Source organism: Dama dama, chromosome 25 (assembly GCF_033118175.1).
Source record: "Dama dama isolate Ldn47 chromosome 25, ASM3311817v1, whole genome shotgun sequence".
NCBI lineage: Eukaryota > Metazoa > Chordata > Mammalia > Artiodactyla > Cervidae > Dama > Dama dama.
In genome coordinates, this window is record NC_083705.1 from 12,279,353 (window position 1) to 12,294,044 (window position 14,692).

General features: G+C 39.7%; 1 protein-coding gene across 9 annotated transcripts in view; it reads right to left on the bottom strand.

Annotated features, from left to right (window-relative positions):
• FBXW11 (F-box and WD repeat domain containing 11) overlaps positions 1-14,692 on the bottom strand; it is a 181,692-nt gene that overhangs the window by 79,943 nt on the left and 87,057 nt on the right. For all 9 annotated transcript variants that reach the window (XM_061129461.1, XM_061129465.1, XM_061129463.1 and 6 more), the window contains 3 exons: positions 8,692-8,878; positions 7,748-7,838; positions 621-758 (listed from right to left, as the gene is read on the bottom strand). In XM_061129461.1, the coding sequence (XP_060985444.1) occupies positions 621-758; positions 7,748-7,838; positions 8,692-8,878 (416 nt within the window). The remainder of the gene's footprint in view (positions 1-620; positions 759-7,747; positions 7,839-8,691; positions 8,879-14,692) is intronic.

Consider the following 14,692-nt stretch of genomic DNA (forward strand, 5'->3'; position numbering starts at 1 on the left):
AACACAAAGAAGCAGGACAAAGAATCTGGGGGATGGCAGAACTGTTCTGGATCCTGGTTACTGTTAGGGTTGTACAACTACCTGTGCTTATCAAAACTCACAGAACTTTACACCAAAAGAGCATATGTAAATTATAACCAAAAGTTAAAAAATGACACATTTTCTTAAATATGAGAAAATAAGCTACAAACAACATGAAAAAAAAATGTTAGAGCCATTAAACATTAAACACAAAGAAATGATCCAGTTTATCTACTATTGAAAAGTGAATAAAAACAATACAAATTGCTGTATCATTCTTTTGTGTTATCAACTTAGCCTTTCACAGAAACCATAAAAGGTAATGACTCTTGATTTATGTGCAAGTTAGCAACACTTTCACCAGTTAGCAAAGCAACCAAGAGCCCTGTGATACTGAGATATTCTCTACTTGCACCTAAATACAGAATACAGAAAGTCAATGTGCTTTGGGAAGGGAAAGAAGTGAGAGGATCCAGGGGTCCAGTGTCAGCAGAGAGCTGCCAAGATTGCGTGAAACAGATGAAGACCAACGAGGGGGAAACGGAGAGACCGTCCGCCACGCAGCCCCAGCCCTGACGCAGCGGGGCGCGGCCCCTCACCTTGATGGAGTTGTCCCGCAGGCCGCTGATGATCTTCTCGTCGTCGTACTGCAGGCAGTAGACGCCCTTGCTGTTCTCCGAGCGGCACTGGATCCGCTGCAGGTTGTGCCTCCCGCACCGCCAGTTGGACTCTATGGTCTGGGGAGAGGGGGCGGCAGTGAGCGGCCGGCCACCAGCGGCTCCGCCAGGGTGCAGCCTGCGGCCTCCAGGAAGGGCGCGCCCCGGATACGCCGGCTGGGGCTGACAGCTGTCTGTGGGTGGGAATTAACCTCTTTTCCAAGTAAGACATTAGCCCAACAATATTTTTCCTCAAACGTTCACTGCCCATCTGGCAACTATCATAAGGATTTCCAATGAGTGTGGGTTGGGTTTGGAAAAAATGGCCTAGATACAATTCAATATGCTTAAACAATGCTATTTGCACCCAAAACATACAAACAAATAGTAACTCATTGGATCATTCTTTAATGCCAATTAAAATATTTGGCAGAAGACCACCACTAACATAAGTATATACTAACAACCTTGTATCTATGCAAAACACTGATTGTCTTGATCAGTGAGAAAAATACACTGACAACTACCACATGCCAACTACTACACAAAGAATTTTGTCACCCATTTCTAATCATCCACCAGACTAAAGCTCCTTCAGAGAAAGAACGGCACATTCCAGTCCTGATTTTCATTCTCTCATCATCCATACAATACTTACTGAGATGGTGTATACTCCAGGTACTGACTGTGCCAGGCATGGGGATGAAAAGATTGACAGGAAGCATAGCACTTTCAAAGGATGCAACTGCAATCCCCAGGCACAGAGGGACTGGAACTGGATACACACTAAATCATGTTTATTTGGTTCAACGATCCACGCATTAACCTTGCAAGGAAGTTCTCATTACTTCCCTTTTCCAAACAAGGAAACGGAGTTTAACTTGCCTGGGGCCACAAAACTAGTAACTGGGTGAGCTGGAAATCACACCCAGTTCCTTCCTGACTCTGAGCCTATGGTTCTTCTTTTAAAATATGCAGTATCCACAAAGTATACAGGCAATGAACACAGAACTTAGAAAGATCAGTAACAACTTCACATAAAATATCAGTGTCAAATGAGTGATTAAAAACTGTAAGTGCTGCAGGACTTAAAGGGTCTTATACAGCGCTATGGCCTGAGAGGAGTGGGCAAAGTTTAATGAGGAGGCGGGTCATGCCCAGAACACTAGACCTATCTCTGGCAGTGGATGTCAGGGATCTTCAGGATCAAAAGACAATGTTCCCACTAAAGACAACCAAAGTATAAATTCCTGATTCTCAAAATTAGGGGACAATAGGGACTACAATAATTGGTTATACTAGTTCAAAAGACGTATCTGAGTAGTTAAAAGCTTAATTAATTGCTTAAGTGAAGAAAGGAGATAAATCTCATCTTTATTCACAAAGTTAAGCACTTAATTACTGGCTCTTCCGACATCTAAGGAAGCACATTTCTTATTTTGAAGGCAACAAGCTTCTGTATGCTCTAAAATGTTATAATTTACTGAATGTTATATGCCAGGTACCATGCTTCCATAATACTATGCCATGTGTTTTATACAGCTTATAATATTCATTTGATCATCATGACTCTGAAGCCAAAATTACTATTCTCATTTTACGGAAAAAGAAATTGAGGAATGGAGATACTGATACATATATACTTAAAAAGAAAATGCCTTCTCATTTTTGGCCTCAGTACTTAGCACAGGAAGCCTGGAAATAAATGCCCTGTTCTCAAAGAGTTCCCATACATGGCCTCGAGAGAGGGCAGATCACATATTTCCAACAACCAGGGGGATGCAAAGAGGTGCCATGGAGGTCCCAAGAGTGAGAAACAGCTCATCTATCCATCTATAAAATGTCAGACATAAAGCCACATTTCAAAAACAAAAAAATGAAACAAAAATTTACTCCACTGTGGCTACTGCTATCAAGGTAGACAAAAGATCTGTATAAGCAACTTTATAAAAAGGGATCCAGACTATAAAGAATCTCTGAAATTGAACTCAGTGCTGGGAACCATTTAGAGAAATGCTATATTTTTAGAGAGTGACTGAGCCACTTCAGCATGCTAAGCACACCAGGAAAATTCTGACTTACGAGGCAGATCTACTGGTAACAAGTCTTACTCATGACCAATGACTCCTGGCAGTGGTTACCAGTGTTCAGGCTACACTCTAGGGGCCCAGAAAGTTGTTACTGAATGTGACACCATATAAACCCAAAGTATTCCAAAGATGAACACATAACCTGTCTTCTCAATACATATGGCATTATTTTAAAATTCAAGTCACCGTTTTTAGTTTTAAAACATACACAATTGCTTTAAAATAGTATTGAATCAGTAAATAGCCTTGCTACCCTATATTTCAATGAATAGAAAAAGCACATTTACTATCACTATTTTTTGGGGGGGAAAAAATTTTTTTTTAACTTTGGTATGGGAATCCTCAAACTAAAAAGAATTTCCTACATGCCCTCCCACTACTCTAAAATGTTTTCTAGAACCCAGTGACTTGGTTATAAACTATTACTGTACCTAAGGCCCCAAGGACACAGTGGAGAGAAGCTGGGTAAGGCAACACATCAGCCTGCGGTTCCCCCATCCCCTGAGATGTCTGGACAAAGAACACTACCCAACATAAAGGGCCAAGCCAGACCTCTAGCTCCAACTCTCAAACAAGAGCCAGAGGCCAGAATCTCTCAAAAGCTCCACTAGATAATAAACAGGCTTTCATTCTAAGTCAAGTAGATGTTAGGAAATGGTTTAGCTTCTCAAACTGAGGAGGAGCCTAATTTTCTAGAATATATTTCCAAACTTTAAAAGAAAAAGCTTACCAAATAATTTTTGATGGTCATTTTAGGAAGTTCCCATCTAGGGCTAATTTTAAAAATTATTAGGCTCCTGAATCCCCAAACAAAAGCAGCCTGTTTCAAAATGCCAGGACAGGGACACTAAACCAGACCTGGCAGCTGACTGCTTTGTTACACTCCAACCCTGTGTAACTCCTAAGACCTCACTCTTCTCAATTCTCAAGGCCACCCACAAAAGAAAGCAACACTTCCTGCTGACTGTGCCTGCCCAAAATACTACCTACCACTATATTTGACGACCTCAACTCTTATTAGAATGCTTACACAAGCCAGGTCTTTTTCAGAGAAAAATAGACCTTTTAAAATGGAAGGCAGCCCATTGTGGCAGAAAATACCTAGGTCAATTAGCAGTTTTGGCAAATGATTTGGGACTATTTGAGTTGCAGTTTTTCCTCCTCTGTAAAAATGGAAACTATGTACTTTCTCAAATCTACTGGAAGGATCAAATGAGATTACGTGTGTAAAGTGTTTATCACAGTGCCTACAAATGGCACCAGTGATGCTCTTCCTCCTTTGTAGAAACCAATGACCAAAAGGAGTAGGCGGTGACCAGAAAAAATCTCATCAGTTGCCAGGAACTGCTGTCTCAGTCTAGGTTGATCTTCAATGCTGATCAGCCTGAGCCCTCCCCAACCATTCCCAGGAAGGGGCTCAGCCTTCAAATGCAATTCAACAATTACCTTAATGTCAGCAGCAGGAATACAGGGCATACACAGGTGCACCGTTTTAATGATGCAGATACCTGCCTTTCACTTGGGCATCATGTGGTACGGCTACTGGAGAGGAATATTTCATGTTTTTGAGAACTTTTAAAATCCCCTTACCCTGTGCAAATTTTCAGAATAACTGGGAAAGTAGCCATGATACACGGAGTATACAGCAGCATTTAAATTGGCAACAGAGTGAAAACAGATGTCTGAGTACGAAGGAATAACATTATTTTTAGAAGCCTAAACACAACTGGGTGGGTGGGCAAGTTTCGGCATTTTCTGGTTAGGACAATGTTAATATCAAGTCTGCAAACCACAAAAAAGCTCCCCACTTTCCCTGAATAAAATGTGGTTTATTAAAAGGTGTGATACAACACACCATCATTTCACCAGTGGTCTGCTCCAAGGAGAGGGCTTCAAAGGCTTTAATCCAGAGAATAAAAAAAAAAAAAGAAAAGGAAAAAGGCATTCTACATGAAAGAGTGTCACTACTCCGAGATGGCAGAGAGAAAAATCCAAGTTCAGGACATGAGAATTCTGACTGACTGAGCCTACTATAACAGCTCTCATCTCCCCGTCGGGGAACCCCTGAGGGTATGGGAGGACAAAAGGGGCAAAGCAGGACAGAAGGGTTCTGGACTTAGAATCTTGGTTCTGACAATTTGAGAAATCAATTAAATTACTGTGGCAAAGTGCCTAAGAGTAAGCTCACTATTAATAATGATGATGAGGGTAACAATTAAGACTCTAGAAAGCAATAGGAATATGGTTGTTTCTTTCAGGACTGTGCCTCAGGTTTTCCAGGAATCCCTTCTCAATTCAGAGGAACTCTAAACTCTCTCCCTCCCACCCTACCCCCTTACCCTCTTCCCCTCTACCCGTGTGTATATATGTGTGTTTTTGTGTGTGTGCATGTGTGTGGCAAGAATACCCAAGAGAGATGAACCTTTGCAGAAAGCTAAGAATTCTTATTCTCTCCAGGCTTCATTTCTTATATTTTCATTTCCTGAATAATAAGGCTTGGCTACACTAAGCCAGGTTCCCTACTCTTCTTAAAAATTAGCCAATTCCTCTTGGGTCAGTGTGGAAGGGCAAGGTCATCTGCTTGTCAGAGCCAAATATGGGAATGTACAGATGACAGGAGCCAGCACATGAACTAGAATTGTCAAGGTAGAGCTAGGAGGAAAGCAAGCAAAAGGTGCTGTGAACTGGCAACTTGCAGAGTATATGGGAAAAAGCACAGACTCTAAGGTTGTGTGTGGTATCTTGTAAGAATTAAAAGCAATCAATAATCTATATAAGTCACACAACACAGTTCATGAGTATACTGCAAGGGCTCAGAAGAGGGTACCTGTAATTACTATAGTTTGCTTGTGAGGGCTTCACACCAGTCACATGGTAACAGCCAAGCCTGTAAATCTCCCATTTGTTTGATCCATGCATCACTGAGACAACTATTTACTTTGTGTGTCCACCCAGGAGAAGATAAAACACACTTACAAAAGAGAGGTAAAGAACTCTATTTTGATGAAGTAGCAGTGATCTCTAACGTAAAAAAAGCTGTATTGAGTGCAGAAGAATGTAAGGTTGATCACAGACTCAACTACCCACTAGTCGTGTGATCATAGGCAAGCTATTTAATCTGGGTAAGCCTCAGATTCCTCAACTTTAAATCAGGACAGGGCTTACCTTTCAAGTATTGTCCAGAGTGTAAAATGAGAAAATGCATTATAAAACGCTTAAAGTATCTATGACAAGTAATCACTCCATACGTAGTACATTATTTTTATTATTATTACTATGAGTGAATGTACTAAAGTATGAAACACAACTGTTACACTGAGAGATCTAGCCCACAAGAATCTGGAGGAGACTCTTGTGGCCTACCAGTGGGTTTTCGTCAACCACACTCTAAGAACCACTGGGTAGACCACCGTGATGCAGAGGCTTTGTGTCAAACGGGGTTTTGCCCTATAGCTCTGTTTTCCCTCACATCTGCCTCCTCCACTAACTTTAAAACATTATTTCAGCCTGAAGAAATGGTTATGTGAGGTGGTGTCAGATACTGTCATGCCTCAGAAAACTGAACTCATACTGTCGGTTATGATAGTACTCATGGGAATTAAAATAATCTATGTCACCAAATCTTCAACCTCATCAAAGTCCTTGCAGAATTCCTATTTATTAATGATTGATCTTGGACATCATGCTTCTTATAATAAAGGACTTGCTAAAAATTATTCAAGGAAATTTGGAGATATGTTATAAAGAATAGTTGGAAGGAAAAAAATAAAAAGTAATATAGTTTCTAAGATAAATGCATAAGCAGTCTTAGTAAAACTGCATGGGGTAAAAGACAATCCCTCTCACCTGAAATACACACACCAATTTAAGGTCCAAGTTAACACTATGTCTCAGTTACTAACACAGTTGGAGCAATTTATTCTAAGCTTTGAACTGTCAATAAATCAGTTAATTCTTAAATTTTAGGATTTGTCTGGCAAAAGCTTTAACTCACTTAAAGCTTTTACTTCCCTAAAAGGTTACTTTAGAGCTCATTTAAGGGAACAGAATACTCAAGACAACAGCTTGCACTTGAAATAATGATATTCCAGTCACATTCAGATTTACCATTAACCAAACAGTTCCATTAGTTCACATCACATCTGCCTTAAAAAGAAGTGGGCGGCTACAAAAAGCACGTGTTTCTCTATTAATGAATTTTGGCACAATAACTTTTATGTCCATCACCTGGGGGTGAGGATTACTTCACGTTTGGGAAGCCGAGTATAACTTTATGCGTGATACAACACTGCCTAGCAAAAGGTGCACTGTTTTTTGCCAAGGAGGAAATACTGAAGTAACCAGGACCGGCCAAGAACACATGTGAAAGAGTTAATGAGAAATGCCTGTGCATGTCTTTCCTGTTCAAGGAAAAGGGCTAAATAATAAAACCGAACTAATTAGAACACATGAGCAATATCAAACATCTCCAATGTCTCTCATCAAGTTCACAGAGTTTTACTGGTCTGGGGAAGTTGCACTCAAATCCAAAATGGTCCACGAGTGTAATTTGCTCTATAAAAACCACTTCACTATTGCTTAGAATCATATTTGAGCCCTTTTAATGGAAAAGTGTGGGAAATCTATAGAAGAAACTGAGGCTGTGTTTCTCTAGTTCTCTCGAGGCGGCTCAAAAATGGGAAACTACATTTACCTGGAAAACTTAAAACTATGTTTACCTTGGAAATTTTATCAAATTAAAAAGGTAATTTTGGATTAAGGTTTCAATTAACTGGCAGCCTTGCAAAAGCATTTCACATTTTAGAAAAGTCAGACTTTTTCTTTCCCCCCACAAAAAGGCACTATCCACTCTGAAGAACAGCTGCAGGTTACACATTGTAACATATCTGCTCTAAGACTTCACCTTAAAAAAAGACCTATTCTATGATTTTTAGATCAACTGAACACTAAGCCCACAAAAAAGATAAATCATAAAATTACCTCTATATCCTGGATAATCTTTGGGTATAATGACCTATAAAATGAATTGGGAGGGCCATCTGTTGGTCTGTTTTTAAACAGGTACTGATCCCTGGCAAATAAAAACAAACAGATGTTACATATTTGCACATAAAAGGGTGAATTTTATTTAAACATGGTGCTTACAAAGTTCTATCTTTCAAGTCTTTGATTTGCATTGAGCTTTAACAGTTCAAAAGCAGGATTTCTGACAATTAAATGTACATGTTTGATATAAGTTCAACTTGCAGTTCTTTACATGATCCTAACTTTTTATTTTCTGAATACCCAACAATAATCTAGCCTTTCATTCTACAGTTCAATGAAAAGTGCTAATGTAGCTTTGTGAAAAATCTAACTTAGTACATATCAAATTTCTTCCTATAAAGAAAACATAGCCCGAGCCACCACTCACATCACCGCCTGTGTGTCCTAGCTGTGGCACTCTTTCTCTGTGCTAACTGGCCAGGCTGCTGACATGTACAGAGCGATAAAGCCATGTTTCAGAGACGATGGGTTGTCTCTGAAAAATCCTGCCTGTTGTATACCTCCCGTCTTGAACCAGGATCAATATCTAACAGCTGACTCTCCCTTTTCCGTATCTATCTCTTGGTAATGGTATCAACACCTAAGGAAAATGTGAAAGGAAAAGCATAAACATGTAGCTTTGAAAAGTCAAACTGCTCAAACTGTACATCAAAATACATCCAACAGTTAGTAAATATAAAGGAAATTTGCATTTCAGAAGAGGTTATTCTAACAGCTTTAACTTTCCTCCTCTCAACTCTTGACCATGCATCTTTCTCCACTTGTTTAAAAGAGGCCAACACATTAAGCCAGTATTTATAACTACATTTTTTAGTACTCAAACTGACCCTAGGTCAAAGAAACTGTCTTTCAAGGGAACAAGCAACCTGAATACTTACCACCCTCTTCTTTCTGAAAGTCCCTTCCACAGAGGATCAGTGCGCACCATTCGTTCAATCAGCTTCTTCCAAAGCATTCCTTCAGAGATCACTCGCTGCCATTCTTTACACACCAGCTCTGCTGCACACAGAGACCTGGCGTCCAGGTAGGAAAGAATGTTTTCTGCTATGTGATCTAAGCCTTGCTCTACAAAATACAAAAAGCAATGAAGGAATAGAAAGGGAGATGGAAATGTACCAGCTACCATTTCCTTAAAGATAAGAGGATAAAGAAATCCTGAGCCAGGAAATATACTTGAGTAATATCAAAAGTTCTGCAGATACATGTGTACATGAGTACCTAAACATACACACTTCTTTTTGTTCTGATTTTTTAAGAAAAAGCAACTGATGGTATCAGTTCCTGCATGTAAAAGTCAACCCTGGGCAGTTCTATATTTGTCAGATGTCATAACAAAATATTTATTTTCATTTTCTTTTACAGAACTTTATGGGGCAATGACACCCCAAATTTTATAGATGAGGCAGAGAGAGGTAAAAGGATTCACAGTTTCACAACTAGAGGATAGTGAAGCCAAGAGTGGCACTTGGATCTCTTCCTCCGAAGTTTGCATTCTTTCCCCTTTGATTTACTGCTTCTCATAACAAATTATCCCATTAATCCATGACCTATGTGAATCCTCTGGGGCTAAGGAGACAAAAAGGTGGAATACTAACTTATATGAAAAAGCTTATGAAAAAAACACAACAATCCAAGAATTAAGTCAAGAGTACTTAGTTGTACTTTTGTCAATCATTTTTCTCCATCTCTTTCTTACGCAGGTAAAATCCTCAAAACCATGAACCACATCCTAAAAATTCTAGACCCTTAGGAGGTTTAATCCTACACAATGCGAGTATCCTTTCAAAGACAACCAAGATTCAGCCTTTGCCTGATATTCAAAGGTAACATGATCCCCATGGTCAACACTGTTGCCACCTACACACTCCCATCCTGTGGTTCTGGACATGTCCTTCTGCAGCTACAAGAAATAAAGCTATCCCCAGGTCTCCTCTGTGTTGCAGTGGGAACACTAAACATACAGTTAGAAAATTCCAATTTCAAGTCTAGGTTCACCACCAAGAAGTTCTATGACATGAAAGTAATACTTAAACAATACTGAAACATCCCGGCCCCTTGTTTTTCTTTACCATCTAACATGGCAGTGGCCAGTAACTATCCTTTCTCATTACCTGCATGAATCAACAAAGTTTTATGACAAGGTTTTAAAGATAACAAAGCATAATTCAAGGTTAATATTTTCTTTTTTCATGATAAACAGAAGCAGTATAGTCACTCTAACTTGACAGGGTCTAGGTAAATCATTAAACTTTCAGAGCCCCAATTTCCTCATCTGTATAAAATGAGGATAATAATTTGCTTTATTTTGAAAATATAACAAGATGATGTATAAAAAATGCTTTACAAACTAAGGTTTCTTCCCACTCTTGAGTATTTACACTGTTGATTATGGTTTACAGACCCTTCACATACTAGTTCCACTCTACACTAGATCTAATTCTCAAGTTATGATCTGATAATGAAAACTAACTACATTGGGGTCACTATATTTTCTTGTGCATATCATTATGTTAGAGATAAGGCAATCAAAGATTACACTGCATTCATCTAACAGCCATATCACAGTAGACTCCTAAGATGTTATTAAGATGAACTGAAACCTTAGTCATCTCCCCATAAAATGTCTATTAAAAACAATTTCCCCTAATTCTGCATTGGTATGGCTAGGTTAAAAGGGGAGGGCAGAAGTCTACAGTTATCCTCACTATGGTTCACTTTCAAAGCTTTATCTGACCCTTGAATGTGCCTCTACAATTCTGATTCTGTCATCCAGAAGTGTGGACATTCCACACCGGATCTGCATGATGGACAAATGTAGTAAGTCTTATTCCAAGCTGTTGGCAAACATGCTAAATGGATCAGAACCAAGGACAGCACCCACAATTCTATATTCCCCTTCAGGCTATTGTACATCCATTCACTAAATACAAGGTACCAACCCTGAGCCACCAGTTCTATAATTATCTGGACTGTATACTATTTTCCAGCCCACGTCTCTCTATTCGGTCCTCAAAGATACTTGGAGAAACTGCCCCATGAAGACACTGCCATCTTTACATTATCAGGTGAATTTGATGCGGTTACTCTTTGTGTTCCCTTGCTGGTGCTTACTACATAAAGTTGGCATTGCAATTTTTTGTTTACCAGTTGGCTCTACCTGCTTTGTGTCCCTTTTAAACATACACAACCCATGTTCACTTTGGAAAAACTCTGCCTATAAGAAAATATCTTTAAATCCCCAAACCTCACCGCTCAAGAGATAATGACCTTTGACATTCTGTACACTATATCCTTCTAGGCTTACACAAAACTACACAGTCTTTTCAAGAGCGAATTAACTTTTGATAACCCATTTGAGAATTCGGCCAGAATGAAACATCAAATTCAACAGCCAGTATCTCCCAAATACACCGTCTCTAGTTCTCTAGTTCTTAAAAACCAGGAAACTGGCTCGTCAATCATCTCTGGGTACTATCACACAGGAGACGACCAGACACAGCTTACAAGGTGTACATGCACAAGCGTACCCGGCAGCTCTGCCTACTGGTTTGCAATTATTTCTCAATGTTTCACAATTCTGAAAAAAACCACCTCCAGTTCTGTCACTATCCTGGCACACAACATCTCTAGGTCTACTTGTTACAGGAGCTGTGTGTTTCCTAAATATCTTCTTTCTTTCTTGGGCAATTTTTCTACCCTTCTAGTTTTAAAGCCATGGTTCTTAGTGGTGAAAGAAAAAAGGATAAGTTAAATGAGGAGTGAAAATATGCTGTTTCTTCCTATCACCACTTCACCATCTATTCCAAGTACACTATCCCTTCATTCTTCTCATTCTTGCTCCAAATAGTGGATTATTTTATTCTGTTTTTAACTCTCCCAAATTATGTAACCATTTTGGACAATTTCACACTATTCAGGGCTTGGACCTTTTGATACCATTCTCAAAGATTCAGGCTACCATTCCGTGTATCTCCAGCCCCCTTTCTTCCATCTGAGTGTATTTAAAATGAGGGAAATTCATGGATAATCACATGAGGTTCTACTTGTGCCTCTCCACTGACAAGATTGACAAATTATTAATCCGAACTTCAAATTTCAGAATCTCTCTACCCTCTTTGATCATATTTACTTTTACCGTCTCTAGCCATGGCATAATAAACTTAGCTCTTCCCAATTTTCCTAATTCTGGGGTACTTATCTGACTATCTTTTAGTTTCTACACTTAACATTAGCACACAGTCACTTGCCAAGGTTTATGTTAATTCCAATTATTAACCAAACTCTGCTAACTGGTTATAAACATACCCCTAACCAACACCCCTCTCAAATCCTCTGCTGAGAGAGAAAACAAATAGATAAGAATACATTATATGGCTGTCTTTTCAGGCCTCAATGGCTGCCACATCCCCATGGTCTGTATATTAACTGGGAAAGCTGAATCCAAACCTTCCACCTGGCTGGATGGTCTGTGAGCTGGTTCTAGGAAGCCTGTGCAGTTATACTTGACTCATTTAGGGTTGGTGATTTGAGAAACAATAGTAGCAAAAATAAATTTCTGAATACTCTCCCCATCAACTGAGTCAGAATATGTAGATGGTGGACCCAGGAATCTATCTTCTTAAGAATTCAGTTCAGCTTAGTCGTTCAGTTGTGTCTGACTCTTTGTGACCCCATGGACTGCAGCACGCCAGGCTCCCCTGTCCATCACCAACTCCCGGAGCATGCTCAAACTCATGTCCATTTACTCAGTGATGCCATCCAACCATCTCATCCTCTGTCGTTCCCTTCTCGTCCTGCATTCAATCTTTCCCAGCATCAGGGTCTTTTCCAATGAGTCATTTCTTAAGAATCACCAACAGATAATTCCTACATGCTGGGAACTTCTGCTTTATAGCAACAATATCCATTTTAGTCCTCACTGATGTTCCGCCACCTATGCTCTATCAGCAAGATTCTGCATAAGGAAACTCATTATTAGACACATACCTCCTACTCTTTCAAATGCCACTGGTCCAATCTAGCAATAGCTCAGTAAAATCTGGGGGATTTATTTCCTTTTGTCAATACTTTAAATTCACTCCATCTTTCCAGGGTGCAGCATGTTTCAGTCTCTTGGAAAATGTACTGGTTATAGAGCCATATAACCTCGTTTTCAAAGCAAATCAGTTTTCCTTTTTGGATCTCAGTCATCCATAAAATAAGAGTAATATTAAATGCTTAAAATGGATTATCTCCTATAACATGATAACCCTCTGAGATAGGCTATCAATAGCCTCATTTTATATAGAAGGATCTTCCTAACCCTGTTGGGAAGGTTAATAAGAAGAGGTTATTCAGGAGTCACATACAGAGCAGACACTCGATAAATACCAGTCTCTCTTCTCCCCTCTTGCAGAAATTGCCTTAGCTGGTATCACTGGTTAAGGAAGCTAAGCAGTATTCCCTTCCCTTGTTATTTTCTGCAGCGAAAACATGACATACCTTCCCTGGCAATCGCTAAGTCTTCCTTAATAGCTTGGAGAAAATCTTGTATTCCTTAAATACTTAAAGAACAGGAATCACACAACCTCTATTTGGGCACCTGGGAGTAGCCACTCCCAGGAGCCATGAAGACTTTATAACTTTCTGGTTTCAAGACTATTCAGAACAAAGAGGTTACTGAATAAGGTGGCCCATTTGCCTAAGCTAAAAAGTGCTCTGAGGTGTTACAACTAAGCATTTTCTTAAAGTATCAATGTCTGGCTCTCATTTACTCTATAGTGCTGAGACTCCCCCATCTCCCACAGCACCCCCCCTTCCCAAGGCAATAAGAGGACACATTATGGCCTCGGAAAATGAGTCCAGAATACTGCACACACAGTGCTGAAGAAGTGCTGCTGGTGCTAATTATACGCACCAGATGAAGGTCTGGAAATTTTTCAATAATAAATTAAAACAATTAAAAGGCAAAATTTCAAAGCTCAGTATGTAAATAACACTGCACCAAAATGAAACTCAAATGTGTAATGTCAGTTCAATGCCCTTGACTATAGCCAGTTTCAAGACAGCTGCTTAGATCATACAATTACAGAAACTTTTATTATTTTAGAAACGCATTTCAAAGAGCAGCTGCAAAGAAATTTTCTTCCCCACCCACCCCTGCTGTCCCTTCCCCCTCTCTAGTCACAAATCTAGTTGTAAAACCTGAAGTAAGAGACTTTCTTTCCTGACAGCAACAGTATGTCACTGGATTTCTTTAACTTGGAATATACTGACCTAAAGATTCAGACTATAATGAAGTAAAATAATGCTCAGGTCACAAAGTCCAACATTTTGTTATGCCAACAGAGTGGCACACACACCTACCTAAATGATGTCAGGATGAATCAATTCGGAAATCAGTGGGTGAATAATTAAAACTTCCTGGCAATAAATCGCATTGCCCCTGGAGAAGCAGGTGTTTCCTGCCTCTCTGGACTTTTTTCCCCCCCTTAAACTGTCATCCTCCAACTACCTACCAGATGCCAGGCATATTATGTACATTATCTTTAATCTTCACAACATCCTATAAAGTATTAGTATTATTCCCACACTGATAAGGAAACTGAGGCTCCAAAAAGTGAGCTCACGTATTTGGTGCAGGTGCTGGGATTCAAATTGAGGGGCTGTCAGATTCAACAACCGGCCTCTCCACTCTGCATTACTGGACCTCTGGTCCGGCATCCAACCTAAAGCCTACATTCTGGTTCTTCCACAGCTCCCAAGACCGCTGATCTAATCTCTGTCCCATTTACAGTCCGTAATGGTTTATCATCCTTACATGGGGGACAAAGGAATAAACCATGGCCACGAAGCTAAGTGTTTTTAAAATTCTTAATTGCTCAGACACCTCACCAATAC